At 44.2% G+C, this 14,343-nt stretch overlaps 1 protein-coding gene across 2 annotated transcripts; it reads right to left on the reverse strand.

Moving 5' to 3' along the window:
* Nucleotides 1-695: 695 nt before the first annotated feature.
* Nucleotides 696-13,272, reverse strand: rnf144b (ring finger protein 144B). 2 transcript variants are annotated; one of them, XM_047599321.1, is made up of 8 exons: nt 12,910-13,272; nt 10,271-10,543; nt 8,982-9,086; nt 8,089-8,149; nt 6,519-6,732; nt 4,527-4,671; nt 4,307-4,396; nt 696-1,756 (listed from the first exon to the last, which is right to left on the reverse strand). In XM_047599321.1, exons 2-8 carry the CDS (start codon nt 10,445-10,447, stop codon nt 1,586-1,588), a joined length of 963 nt encoding a protein of 320 aa, XP_047455277.1. In that variant the 5' UTR covers nt 10,448-10,543; nt 12,910-13,272; the 3' UTR covers nt 696-1,585. The 2 variants fall into 2 exon arrangements, with proteins under 2 accessions (XP_047455277.1, XP_047455276.1); XM_047599320.1 differs by having other exon boundaries at nt 12,905-13,272.
* Between the last annotated feature and the right edge of the window lie 1,071 nt (nt 13,273-14,343).

The following is a 14,343-nucleotide window of genomic DNA, read 5'->3' on the forward strand; positions in this document are numbered from 1 at the left end:
AACCACGCAAAGTCTCGTCATTTCAGGCTCTCAAAAGTAATTAACACAAATTAGCATTTCCATACATAAAATGTTAATATTTTAATACTTACTGAGAATCCCACACAGCTTTGCTCCGTTGAAAAGCGTATTAAATACATACATATTAAATAGCTGTAATTCCTAAACCCTCAAAATAAGTCTATATTTTAAGCCCATGTTGATATTACAAAACTGGATTTATTCCTAGTTCCTTGCACCAGCACACAGATAAGAAACTATAACTTAGTCATTAATTGATTTCTGAATGGGGAAATGAACAGTGTTACAGCAGCAGAAGGGATGGGCCAGTGCATTGAAATAGCACTCCCAAGTAAGACAGTCAGTCAATAAAAGGTGATGTAATACTTCTTCTCCCAAAAGAAGAAGCTGATTTTTGTTATCATTTGCATTCAATTTGCCTCACAAATTTGCTTGCATGAGGAAGTTGCACAAATGTTTACGTTTGCATTCTTTACTTTTGTTAACCTCAGTACTGCAGCTTCCTCAATGTCTGATAGACAGCATTTCCATGAATCACCTCTGCTTTCTGTACGCGCATATAAAATTAAAGGGCATGGATGTTGACGTGCGACACCCAGAAGAAATATATATCCGTATAAATCATGTTAAGTTTAGTCGTAAAAAGGATGAACGTCACCAATAAACACCTGACGCACGTTCAGTACAGTATGTTTATTTTCATTTGTAATGGCGCTTTTATAAAATATCTAATGCTGAAACAACAACCCAAAGGTAGAAATGACACCATACACACACACACGCACAAACTCATGAATACACAATAATACACTTTAGAAAAGTACACATTATCCTTTAGAGCCTTTGGTCTGAAACATAGGCCAGGTGGAAACAACAAACAGAAGAAGAGTTCTCTGTGCACCATTGAAGCCCTATCATGTTTCTTATCTTCACAGAGTACAGAGTGCACACGTGATGCCTCTTGCCGTCGCCCATTGTCAAAGAAATGTTTTGCATTGCTGAGCGATCCGCAACCCTGTGCGATCCCGACGGTTGTCCATTTTCATAGCGCTACAACGTTTTGCATAAGATAAGGACAGAATGGAAGGCAAAACAAATCGAACCAAGCACCAGGCACAGTAGAGCGAGGCACTTGAGCACCTAACACCTCGGGTTTGGCATCATGACGTTTGGCACATGAGGGTGGCGTCGCACTTAGAACCGCATGTGTGTGTGTGTGTGTTAAAGAGCCCTGTTGAGGAAAACATTTTACTTACTACCTGTTGTGCCTTTGAAAACTAGCTAGGCGAGTGACATACATTCATTCTCCACATATTTACACTTCCACCATATAAAGAAAACCTTCTCTTGTAATTCTCACTGAGGCTTAAGATCAAAGTCCGCGCTTGTTGATCCTGATGATCCTCTCCGTCGAGAAACAACAACAACAACAAAAAAAAAAAATATTCCATCGCTTCGTGAGTTTTTATTTATTTTTCCCACCATGCAGCACTTGCAGTTTCCTTGGCTTTCATGGAGTTAGTGGGGTGATCCTGGGTAAGCAGATGAAAGCGGGGTGCTGCTATTATGTGGCGGGGTCTTTCTGGCTGAGGTCGTTCTTTCTCTTCGTCTTCTTCTTGCTCTTCTTCCCTTTGCATGGCTTGCACACACAGCACAGGATGCAGGGCGAGGCCAGCAGCAGGAACGGAGACGTCACCAGCACGATGATGCTGACCCCCACCAGGATACCCACCACCTGAGAGAACACATGCATAGAGGGGTTTGACCGATTGATAATCTTTATTTTGAACATTTAAGTAATGAAACAAAGCGTTATATATCTATAGATAGACAAAAAAGAAGAAAATAGTGAAAATCCTAAACCACAACCGGTGGATTAATAAGTGGACAAATAAATAAATCAAAATAAAAACTGTACAACATGCTCGAAACAGGGTAGGAGGAAGTAAAAAACTTATCGTGTCCTAGTCTTAACTCAGCTCTATTTAGAAAAGTTAGTCAATATGTTATTAACATATATAGTAAAAGAGCTACAGTACCTATAATTACACAGTACTATTAAATATGTACATAAATATGAATAATAATTATAGTTACATATAGATATTATAAGTACAGATGCCATGTACATTACACAACTATATGACATTTCTTCATGTACAATATTGTGCAATATTATAAATATATATAGATACAAATGACGCAGTTTAAAGAGATTTCCTCATGATGATGGACACATGCTGAAGTATGAGGGCGAATGGTGAATGTGTAAACAAGCAGCTGTTTAGTGGCTCAACAGCTTTATAAAGTGGCTCTTATTTGTTGAGTTGAAAACAAACGTTTGAGTAGCTGCAATCTGGACAAATCTAAATGAAAAGCCATGAAGGCCAATCAGAAGGTGAAAAAGCTATAAGCAGTTCTGGTGGGTTACTATCGACTGCAGGAGAATTGGATCATGTTAGTCTGATGAATCAATTTTTATCACGATATTATTTAATTACAGGACAAATTTCAGCTGATACATAGAAGAATAAAAATCTCTGCATGCAATTGGATAGTCTTACAACTAATCTAATTCAACTCTGCGGTCCTGAGACGTCATGTATGACTACATCGTTGTTATTCATCTGGCCACACAGATGCTTTGATTGGCCCAAAAGATCACTCCCGGGGTATAACCAGTCCCCAGCGGAGGGGCACCAGACAAACTCATTTACTATTTTTAACCGCTTGTCGTGAGGGGCAACTCAAGACACATCCAAACAATCCAAAGACATTTGTGTAACATCAATGTCAGTGGCTGGTGGGAGGAAGCCGGAGAAACCCCACGCAGGCACAGGGAGAACATGTTAATCCAGACAAATACCCCCCCCCCAACTCCCACAAACTGAGGGGAAGTTTGGGGAATGGCTGGGGAAGTTTGATCTGGCTTTGTGGCTAAGGCTGTACCTGTCAATTCAGAAGGGCTCTGTCCTTTAATGGCAGTTATATCTATAAACGTATCATTCAGTTCACAGAGTTTGTACATATAATCTTACCAGCCACTTCTTTCCACACTGATTTGATAACATATACTGTTAAATGAGAACAAATACTGTATTCCCGAGCATTACTTCATAGCACACAACTTATAAATAGACCTGTATCTTAAAATTGAAACTGAGAAAAGAATGTGGAAATGAGGCAAATGTGGAACTATCACATAAAAACATACTGTTTGCAACATGGCATAATTAGGATCATGAGTAACAGGATCCTGATCTTGTGAAACTGTGCGGCCATTTCACTCTTACTTTACAGCCCGGATTCCTGGAAGCTCCAAATCAAATATCTAACGTCATTTACAAGCCAACAGTGTGCTTTCAGCTTTGCGGCAACAGTCCGGGCTGTTTCTGCCTGTTTCTTTGCCATGACAATGCCTACTCACACAAGGGAAGGTCCATTAAGAAATGGTTTGCCCTAATTTGGCGTGGAAAAATGTGACCTTAACCTGATACGGTACGCTTGGGACTAACAGGAATGGCAAAAAGGCTAGGCATGCTTTGTCATTTAACAACAGCGGCTGACCTCACTGATACTCTTTTGGCAGACAAGCGTCATATTCAAATGTCCCCATTGTTTTGGCCATGCAGTGTATATTAACGATCCCTGCAGCCACGACTGAAACTGTCCGAATTAGGACAATAAATACTGCACATACACTGTACACTGTACTCAGAACCAATCACATCAATCATGAGTTGTTTTGCAAGGAACAACTGCGCCACTGTGCTCTGACTTTCCAGACACTTGGCGAAGTTCACGAGCGGGGACGCAATCAGGAGACTTGCGGCGAACTTGATGCTAATCATGTGACAACGGCGTTCGAGCAGAAAAAAAAGAAACAGAAACAAAGCATGTTTGGCGGACAATCGTAACCACAACAAGCATGCATGACGTTGTTCCAGGGCAGGATTTTGCGATTAGAGCTGAGATTAGTTTATCTTAAAGTCACATTAAGGACCTGTTGGATATTAAAGGGCCGATCGGTAATAAATGCAGCAGCTTATAAGCAGAAGGAAGCTGAATGACCGCGGTGATAAATGAGTTATGCACTGATTATTTTTTTCTTAAAATCCAATTACAGTGAAATGTAGCTGAATGGAAAATCACCATTTATGTGCTATGGCAACAGTAAACCCAAGCAAGTCCTCACAGATGAGTGGTTCTGCAGGTTCAACAACAACTTCCCCGCAAGCCTGAAATTATCACATTGCCTGCTCAGCTGTGTGGTAAGAGGCCTCACCTGTGTCCTGTTCCACATGACAGAGGCCCTGGAGTGTCCCAGCTTGTTTCTGCATGGCCCCTTATCGTAATGTCTCAGGAAGATATCACCCTGTATTCAAACACACCCAAGAGACAAGAGAGCTGCTAAATAGGTGGTTAAACAGGCGGCGTCATTATCTCTCAACTTGTGCTCACAGCCGTGTGTCACATCTGTGAGCTTGGCAGGAGCGGAGACTCACATCCAGGTTCTGCAGACAGTACCAGCAGAAGGTGTGTTTGCAGCTCTTACACAGCATCTGCGCACAGCCCTGGTTCCTCTCGATGTAGATGCCACACATGGGGCACTGCTTGATGGGCATGTCGGAGCCACTGTCGGAGCGGGCCCTGTGATTTAGGAGACAGACACATCGGGAATTCCGTTAACGGGAGCGCGTCGGGAGCACGAAGCCGAGAGGACCCTCACGGGTTCCCGGGCCGAATGTTAAATCTTTATTTAGTAACAGATTGAAAGGTTAGTACTCATGTTAAACTGGGTTAATTATTTTGGGAAGCACGCTAAGCACACTAAGAACCTGGCTGAAGGTTTCAGTCGCATTTAGGTTTACGAACAAGTTACACAAGGCTGAAAATTCTAGACGAATTTATCTGTTAGGTTGCGTTAATTGACTGTTTTGGTTTTAAAACTAGAGCTAGTTGACTTTTTATGCATCTACACACATGAAGAGAGATAATCACATTATGTTTATGGTCACCTGACGTATCAAAGTCCAATATTCACACTCATATTAGTTCTGTTTTTGGTCTCCACCTACTGTGTAAACATATATCTAGTTATTAAGCTAGCAGATGTGCTTATTGCTAGCTGTATTCATTGGAAGCAGCTGCAGGTGGAAATCACTCTAGAGGCAGGACCAAAAAATTGACGTCGAGATTTCAAACATGCGCCTTTGCCAGAAATGTGAAAGCAGCTCAAAAATATATGTCGCACATGATCTGTAAACAGGATGTGACTTTGGTCTCACGGAAACTCACCACTGACTAATGGTGACAAATGTCAAACCCTTTCAAACTGAAAGTGGCAAGGTTCAAGTGAAACAGAAATTACATGGCTGACACTGTGATTATGTAAACAACAAATGGATCCTCACGTAGGGGAATATTAGATTATGGTGATACAGAAATGTCAGGGCATAACATTATGACCACCTTGCTAATGCTGTGTAGGTCTCCACTGAGCCTCTAAAACAGCTGTGAGTTGCGCCAAGTCAACACCTTGTTACTCAGCTGTTACTCATGTTGGTCGAGTATGGGAAGCGGTGTGTGGTGTGGTCTAGGTGGGTGCTACATGTCTAAGTAACATCCACACGAATAAATGCCAGGTTTCCCAGAAGAACACTGTATTGTCACAAGATTATTAAATGTTATTAACTTTGCCTTTCGGAGGTCAGGATGTCATGTCCGATTGGTGTAAATGGCTAAATAACATGAAATAAGGGGGAACCTTCATTGGCTATTTTTTTGAGGCATGCGTCGGATTAAGGTGTAAATAAATTTCCCTCTCTTCACCCCTGCTCCATCCTCCACAGTACACTGCAGAGAGAGAGACCACCGCCTCACTGCAGTGCACTGGCTCCTGCTGTACGCCGAGCAAACAGGCTCCGTGCCCACCACCCTCCTCCACCTCCACCTCCTCCTCCTCCTCCTCCTCCTCCTCCTCCTCCTCATCCTCCCTCTGGCACACAGACAATGGAATTCCAATATAACTCAGTGGCTCCCCAATGACATCAGTCAGTCTGGCAGAGCCACAGCTCGGAGCAGCGCAGTTATGTAGCTGTACAACAGGGACTACAAAGAGGGCACTGCTGAGGAATACTGAGCTATTAATCCTCAAATAATGTTTTCATTCAGAGCAGGGGAACGAGGGGCTACACATCACTTAAATAATCCTTTCAACGTGCTGTAAATATCCTGCCTAAATAAGCGTCGGGGCACTTCGTATCAAACGGAAGCCTGGGATTCACCTTCTAAACAAAATAAACGGAATACACACACAACATCTCAGAGAAAGGGACAGATCTGCTTTTGTCACACTAGTACGTAATGGAACAGTCTTGTGCAACCGTGAGTTTGCTCACAGCCATAACGCGCGTCGTGAGCCAACACCCTGCTTTTAGCACGGTATCGCTTTCAAAGCTCTGCTGCGGCCGCGTGCCGACCGTCCGCTGACTGACCTGCTTTCGTGAAAGGGCGACGATAGCATTATGGGCTGGCGCGTGGGGCAGGTGTGGCCGTCCTGCCAGGGCCCCCTGCAGCCGGAACAGAAGACGGCGTGACAGGTCGGGCAGGGCACAGCGGCGGGGTGGCCCTCGGTGCTCGGCATCACAGTGCACACTGCCTGACATTCAAGTACAGGGCACCACGCTTTACTGGGGTCCAGCTTCACTCCTGCAGCAACAAAGACAAGGATGTGATTGAAAAGTGTGTAGAGATTAAAGATCATTTTATCTTAGCGGTCATACTATTGTACTTATTGGTTATTTTTGCTCATTCCTTGCAGAGGAAGCAGCTGAATCAATTAAATGTTGATGTATTCATGCCCTATCATTTGAAAATGTTATTTCTTGTACAGAGCTGAATAAGACACAGATGTTCCAGATTCATCTTTAGGTTTATCCGGTATGACTATCATTAAAGTCAGAAAATAAGTTATTAAAATACTATTAAGAGAGCATTTTTAATTAGTTTAATTCACTAGTTTAAAGACATGTGTTTGGGTTCTGATCTATAAAAAAGAATAGAGCAAAAAATACAATGAATAATAATTAAAAAAAAAAAAATCCAGGCAATCTCAGAGCTAATAATGAAGACAATCGTCTGTTTTGAGTCATAAACAGAACCGGACTGGGTAATTTTCTCCAGACAGCAAACAGAGACTCACTCCCACCACTGACAAAAGCCCTGTGACTTCCTGTGGTGCCTAGAGCCAAACGCAAACATGACCCGGCTCTCACTGCTGGCTTTGTCGCGTTAAGCAGGTAATGTTGATCCTTTTCACCATCTCCATTTTAGCTTGTTAGCATTCGCTAATACGCGTTACATAACAGCCGAGGACGATGGAAACGTACCACACACATGCATTCATCCATTCAAAAAAACAAAAAAAACATTCAAATGCTCGTAAAGAAGATTTCTAAAGTGGATGTAGCAACAAAACAAAAAAATCAGCTCTGGTGTGTCGCAATCAAAGCGCAAAATGGGCAGAGACAGCTGACTCAGACCCTTTAACCACCCATACTTTCAATGTGATTCATAACAGAAGTGAAACACTGTAGCAAAACAAGCATGTACTTTGCACTTCTTCGTGCATCCAATAATATGAGTCCTAGATTTATGGCTGGAGTACACAAAAACTATTACTGCCTTTACAGTGTGTTGTTACTGTGCAACTGGAAATGACTCTAGCTGCAAGGCAAACTGAGCTCAGTTTGCAATTTGTAAATGTCAACAGCCCTCCGGTGCAAGGAAGAGATGCTGCTTGTCGTCGCAAATATTTCAGCTGCACAGTTTATTCGCTCAGAGCTCACTTCTTTCTTTGCGACACGGTGCTGGTGACGTTGAGAGTTCCAGTAACCTCTGAAGTACAACTAGACCGGAGTAGAACAAGAAAATAGGGCAGCAGGCCCCACAATATCCCAGGCATGTGAAGTTCAACACTCACTGCTTGTGTGACCTGAAATAGCCCACTGCCTGCCACCAGCACCCAGCCACCAGCCACCTACATGCTAATGCAACAATACCCACCTCTCTCAAACTTCAGACGCTGGTACAGCTCCGCCTGATCCCCCGCAGCCAGGCTAGCAATCTGCAACCACGGAGCACAAGGAAGAGATTTGGTCTTTTTTTTTTTTTTTTCTCTCAGAGCTTTGATCATATTGTGACCAATGGTGATTGAAAAAAAATATTACTATTATTAAGTGGAGGGGTAAACACCTGGAGGAAAGACATAAACTACTGTTAATGTTGTTGCTGAGAAGCTGAAACTACAGATCATCTAGGATCAGCTGGTCACCTAGCAACTGAAATTTGCTGCATTATTTCTGAGGCACCTCAGTAGTTACTGAACAACCAGTGAGGGGAAAAAAAGGGGTGTGGAATGCAATATCTTCTGATATTTCACCACTGGATGAGGAGGGACAGGATTTCTACAGTCAAACAGTTTCAGATGCTGTTCCACCGAAGCTGTATCCAGCAGAATTTCCATTTGCTTGTGAATCAGCGGTTTCTAGTGGGGTATCACTTCGTGTTTCTGTGTGACAACTCGTGGCCCTTAATTTTGCTCCTCACGCGCAAGGAGAAAAGAAATTTCTCAGAGACGTCATCCAGGAAGGATACGCGGCATTTGCACAACGCCTCCAGCCCACAGAGTTTGAAAACACAAGGCTGAAAACCCAACTTCGTGTTTCCTTCTAATGAACCACTGCAGGCCTCGGGACGTGGGGAGAAACTGGTGGAGCCAGAAATTCAATTTACAAACTTAAGGAAGGGCCCACAAGAAAAAGAAGAATGAGAAGTGATTGAACAGGTTTCACTCGGTGCATTTTGTGCAACAACATTAAGTTTGTTGTCTTGCCTCCTGTGAAAACTTTTGGTTTCACTTATGACCTACATATCGTTGGTCTTAAACGGGAGCATACCTCAGAGTCCAGTAGCACTCCAGACTTTTGGCAGGCCATATCTGGGCAGGTGATGGGTGTCCCCCCGCCCTCCATTATGGCTAAGTGGACATACTGCTGCAAACACTGGAGAGAGAAGACCGAAACGGCAGCGTTAGACATTAAATGGAAAACCACAGAGTGTTACTCATGCCCTGAGCCAAGCCTTGGAAAAGAGACTAAAAAATAATTCACAAAAAAAACAGCAGAATACTGATATCAAACTAGAGTCGAAAGGGCCACGTCAGCAGAGAGGGGCGAGCTGTTGGGAAAACAGGACCATCCGAATGTCCCACAAAACACCACCAAGTTCCTTATCGGCCCTCGGGTGCAAAAAGTCATATGTTGCCTCAGCCATGAAATCTGGAAAGGTAGACGGAACTGTGAGGATTGCGCAAAGGCAGGCAGTTTTAAGGAACAGAGCTTTTCTTTGGAAGGAGCTCGGCCCTTCAGAGTCATTTGACATGCAATCAATGTGTGGCCGTCATGGGCTTTCTCACACAGCATGTCCAGCAAAATAATGACGTCAAGCAACAGAAAGAGACGGACTGGACAGTACGAAACATTAATTTCCTTCTTTCTCCACCACCACCACCACCACCACTACCACCTCCCACGTCGTGTTTGCGTGAATGTTTTATCTGTGTGACCTTGTGCATGCAACACTGACAAGCTAGAGAGCCTGGCCGGAGATTAACACCTGCCACTATTTAGAATCCGCTCACCTTTTCTGATACGCCACGCTCAACTGGTAACAGACCTCCGTGTTCCTGATATAAATAATACATCTCTGTGTTCCTAAAGATAGCGCTTCTGTCCTCGCAAAATGCCTGTGAGTCGTTAAAACGCTGTCAACACCTATGATAAATCACAGAAAAGTCCACAGGGCGAGTAAATGCGAGGGAACCACTTCATTTCACTAAAATGGAAATCTGCCATTCGAAGGATCTGTTTTAGGGGGCGGGTTAGAAAGGTCTAGAAAGTAAAAAGGAGCATCCCATTCCAAGTAATACACCGTAAGCATTGGACATTTGCCTGAATTACCCAAATGAAGAAGTCTGGTCTTGGATCACTTCTGTGCATTCTCCACTGCCCACACAAAGTGACTAAGCATGAAACAGTATAAATCTTTGGGACATCCTTTTCTGCACCACAAACAGACTAGTTTCCATCAGCATGTGCACACGTCTCCTAGCTGTTCCAACAGATACATGGATATGAGCATTATTATCTTCTGGGTTTACTGTATCTCCTATGTCCTGGATACCTACCGCTGTGCAGTAGATGCATTTGCAGCTCTGCAGCTCCCTGGTGGCTGCAGACGGCTGATCGCTGAGGCACAGCTTGCAGAAGACCCCAGGCTCCGGCTGGGGGTCGGAGGCAGCCTCAGGTGTGTCCAGAGTCGCATCCCGAGCTTCCTGGTCCGAGGCGGGACTCCCGCTGTCCATGGTGGGACGGGGCAGACGGTGAGAGAGGTACGGGGGGAGAAGGGATCAGGCTACTCTTAGCCCTTCTGCTGCGGGTGGAGATGAGCCTCCATGTTCCTAAAAACACAAACAGCACTAATCCATTTGTCTGTTCACTTTGCATCCTACCTCAGCCAACGCTGCACCCTGTTTCTGGAAACAATAATTCCTTCTGATAACTAATCTACCAACTCGGGTGATTTCACTACGTGCGCCTGTGCACTGTGGCTGGTCTCGTTACCTGAGAGATAAATTAGTCACTGTTTAAGACTGCCTGGTATGTGCGAAATGTAATCATGTGGAATTACTGCATTATCCTTCGCTGGTTTTGCATGTATGAGGTTTTCCGCTTTTAGGCCAGAGACCAAAGTCTGAGTTTCAATTACTCTGACAGGAAGAAGACATTGGGCAAGGGTTACATTTTTAGAAACTTGATACAGAGGCAATTAAGTACCAACAATTAAATCATAATGATTCATCCTCCTGGGAGCATGAATGCGTGTACTGAATTTTTAAGTGTTTGGTTGTTTGGACCGACATCTGCGAAACTATGCTGCAAACACAGTCGATACTGTTTCTCGTACTAAAATCTCTTCGATTTCAACTTCAACCACACATATGTTTGACTTCCCTCTCAGGCTATCAAGATATTATGCAGTAGTTACAGATTCTGGAGTGACACAGCGCTGGTACCAAAAATATTATCTGGTGTCAAAAGGAACCAAAATTTCAAATGTAACCCACCAAAAAAAAAAAAAAAAAAAGATAAGATCATCCCTTTTTTTGTTCCGTCCAGTGGCAGAGAACAAGACAAATAATAACGTCATAATCTTGGGGGATTTGCAATTAATCCCGTGGCCAACAGTGGTTGGACACAGAACAGGGTCAGACAGGAAACTGTGGCGTTAAAAACACACACACTGCAGTCTGAGCGGCTGCTGAAATCACACATTATCCCACACACACAATGTTCTCCATTTCAGCCGACTGGTAAAAGTTGGTAGGAAACTTTGAAGCAGCTCAATCAATACAGCCACCGCCAGTGTCCCAAATTCATCAATGAGCTCTCCTATTGTGCGCCATCGATCAGCGGGCGGCATATGTGCAGATCACTGAGCCCGCTGATCATGTGAAGCAGGCAGCACACAATTGATGTCCCTGCACGACCACAGTCTAGCCCCCTGCGTTACTTTCAGACGCAGGCCGCGAGCCCGAGCCGGCCTCTGTCGTCATCCCACGGCACTGTAAGCCCGTCCTGTCCCATCCTGCACAAGCGCAACTGAGCTTGCAGTCTCACAAGAGAAAATAACAGCTTTCTTGTCTGCTAGCTTTCCCCCCATGGAAACTCCAATAACAGAGTGAAGCTTTCATCCAGGAGGAACGTCAAGGTTCAGGCGAACATCATCGCCAGGGCAACCATAAGTCAACACATCAGACTGGCGGGAGAGTTTTGGCATTTGTCTTCCGTGTTGTCCACTTGAACTTGACATTCATTATTCCAATGTAACAACAACAGTGATTCAATTCGAGTCTGAACCGATGACCGTTAGACCGTTGTTTGGCCATGAACATTTGCTTACGAGACTAAATTTAAATCTATTAAATCTCAGTCTAAGGACACCTCTTCCAACCCTGCCCTGACTGTAGCCTACATTAAAACTAGAGCCTCCTCTGTTGGAGCCAAGGCACAACACCCTTGTGTGTGGTAACAGTTTCTGTTTAGGTGTGGATCCGGCCATTGATGATCCGATTTGGCAGGCCCGTCAGCGAGATCAAGTGGTCTGGGTGGCATTCGGGCTTGGGAAGTGAGTGGGGGTGAGCGCATGTGGAGATCAACTGCATCATTGTATGGCTTGAGGGAGAGGGAGGAGAGGCAGAAAACAGACTGCCGGTAGAAAGCTTCTTCTGCTTTTCACACAGACTGCCACTGTGTTGTGGTGGAACTTGGGCTTGAGGGGGCTTGGGGGAGGGAGGGAAGGAGGGAGGGGGGAGGCGTAGCTGAATTTGTAAGGCATCATTAGTGCAGCTGCAATTGCCCCAAGACTGTCTGTCTGTCTGCTTCGCCCTGAGCATTTCTGACTGTTGGTGTGTCCACCAACTATTGACACAATCTCAAAGCTGAACACTGAACCGAACGCACGTGATTTAAACGTATTTTGTCAGTAGTTATATGTCTCCTGTATTACACTAAACACTAAACACATTTTCTGTGATTACCTTGAGCCTAACATCCAATCTGTTGCAGTGCGTTCAACCAGACACACAAAACATCTGACACATCTGCAACCCCCACACCCCTCAAGGTTGCACACTCGAATAGGTCACGATCAACACACAGAGAATGGCATGAACCCCCTACCTACCTACCTACCAACACCAGAAACAGCTGATGGTTGAACCCAGCGACGGAGACGAAACCCCAAATAGGAGCGTACTCACCTTACCTGTGGACCAAGTGGGTGAAGGAGCAGCTCGAGTCGGGATCCGCAGCCGCAGTGCTCTTGTTTCTGTGGCACAGACACATGTGTTGAAACAGTCTGCTGCTGCTGTAATAATAACCTGCTGTCAACGCCTAATGCCACTGCGGCCGCCCCGACACCGCCTTTGTCCCACAGTCACGGCCCGGGCCGAGACTGCAGAGGAGACGCGATCGAGTTTTACGTCCTGTTTGCTCCTGTTTCGTCTGGCCTGTGCGTGCTGTGCGCGTTGTTAGTGTGCTGTTGGCGTGCGCTGCTGTTGTGTCAGCTCCGCTCCTGCGTTTCGTTTCCATCCAGGAAGCTGCTGCGCTCCACTCCTCCGAAATCCACTCGCGACTGCTCCTGCTGGCGGATCCGCTAAACTGACACTCGTGCTGCTTTCAGGTGCGGTCGTTAAAGTAAAAAAAAGGAGAAGAAGAAGTCACGGTCACGCCATAAACCGCAGACAGAATGATTCTGTCGGGATTAGTTGATGCTGTTAATCACAGGCGTGTTCATTTTTAGGGGTGTAGGTTTGTCTATGACAATGTGGCAAAAAAAACCTAAAAAATTCCAGTACAATAGTAGAAAGTGTGGGTTCATTTAAAGCTCTGACCCTAGAGGTTAACATAGTTAGGATTCATACAACGATCGGCCACAACATTAAAACCACTGACAGGGGAAGTAAATAAAATTGACTTTCCATGTTCAGATGGGAAAATTTTGGACTTTTGTGTGGATGTTACTTAGAGACGTAACACCCACCTAAACCATACCAGGTACCACCACCCCTATAGCAATGACACTATTTGATGGCAGCAGTCATCCCTACAACGATGCAGACTGATACACACACAAAAATGGTTTAGGAAAAACTAAAAATAAATAAATAAATAAATAAATAATAATAATAATAATAATTTAAAAAAAAAAAAAAACTACACAATGGTGTTGACCTGGCCTCTAAATTCACTAGATGCCAAACTGATCTATCTGTGGGACTGAAGGGGCCCTACCCTCAACCCATTCTCTGATGAGTCTGTTTTTGGAGGCCTACACAATATTAGGAAGGTGGTCATAATGTTATGCCTGATTGGTGAAAACTATAGTCTGTTTGACTTTGATCCATCCAAATGTAAGCAAATGTTGATAGAATTTCTCATGTAAAGCACTTTAAAGCACACAATTTAGGTTTCATCCCATTTAAGATAAATAATATTTATACTATATTATGCACATTAACACATTAATAATTTTATCCAGGTGGTCTTAATGCTCTGGAGGTGGCTCCTAACAAGGAGCAAGGGAGACCTACAAGTGGTCATAATGTTATGCCTGCCTCGGTGTATAACTGTTCCTAAAATGAACGCAACACTATGTTAAAATGGAAGTAGGACTGTGTATCATATTCATAAATAAAAC

The sequence above is a fragment of the Mugil cephalus genome, chromosome 11 (assembly GCF_022458985.1).
Source record: "Mugil cephalus isolate CIBA_MC_2020 chromosome 11, CIBA_Mcephalus_1.1, whole genome shotgun sequence".
Lineage (NCBI taxonomy): Eukaryota > Metazoa > Chordata > Actinopteri > Mugiliformes > Mugilidae > Mugil > Mugil cephalus.

Coding starts and splice junctions, on each gene's coding strand:
- rnf144b (XM_047599321.1), bottom strand. CDS start 10,447: ATGGACAGCGGGAGTCCCGCCTCGGACCAGGAAGCTCGGGATGCGACT. Junction 9,087..10,270: donor AATGCATCTACTGCACAGCG/GTAGGTATCCAG, acceptor TTCTCTCTCCAG/TGTTTGCAGCAGTATGTCCA. Junction 6,733..8,088: donor GCGTCTGAAGTTTGAGAGAG/GTGGGTATTGTT, acceptor TTGTTGCTGCAG/GAGTGAAGCTGGACCCCAGT.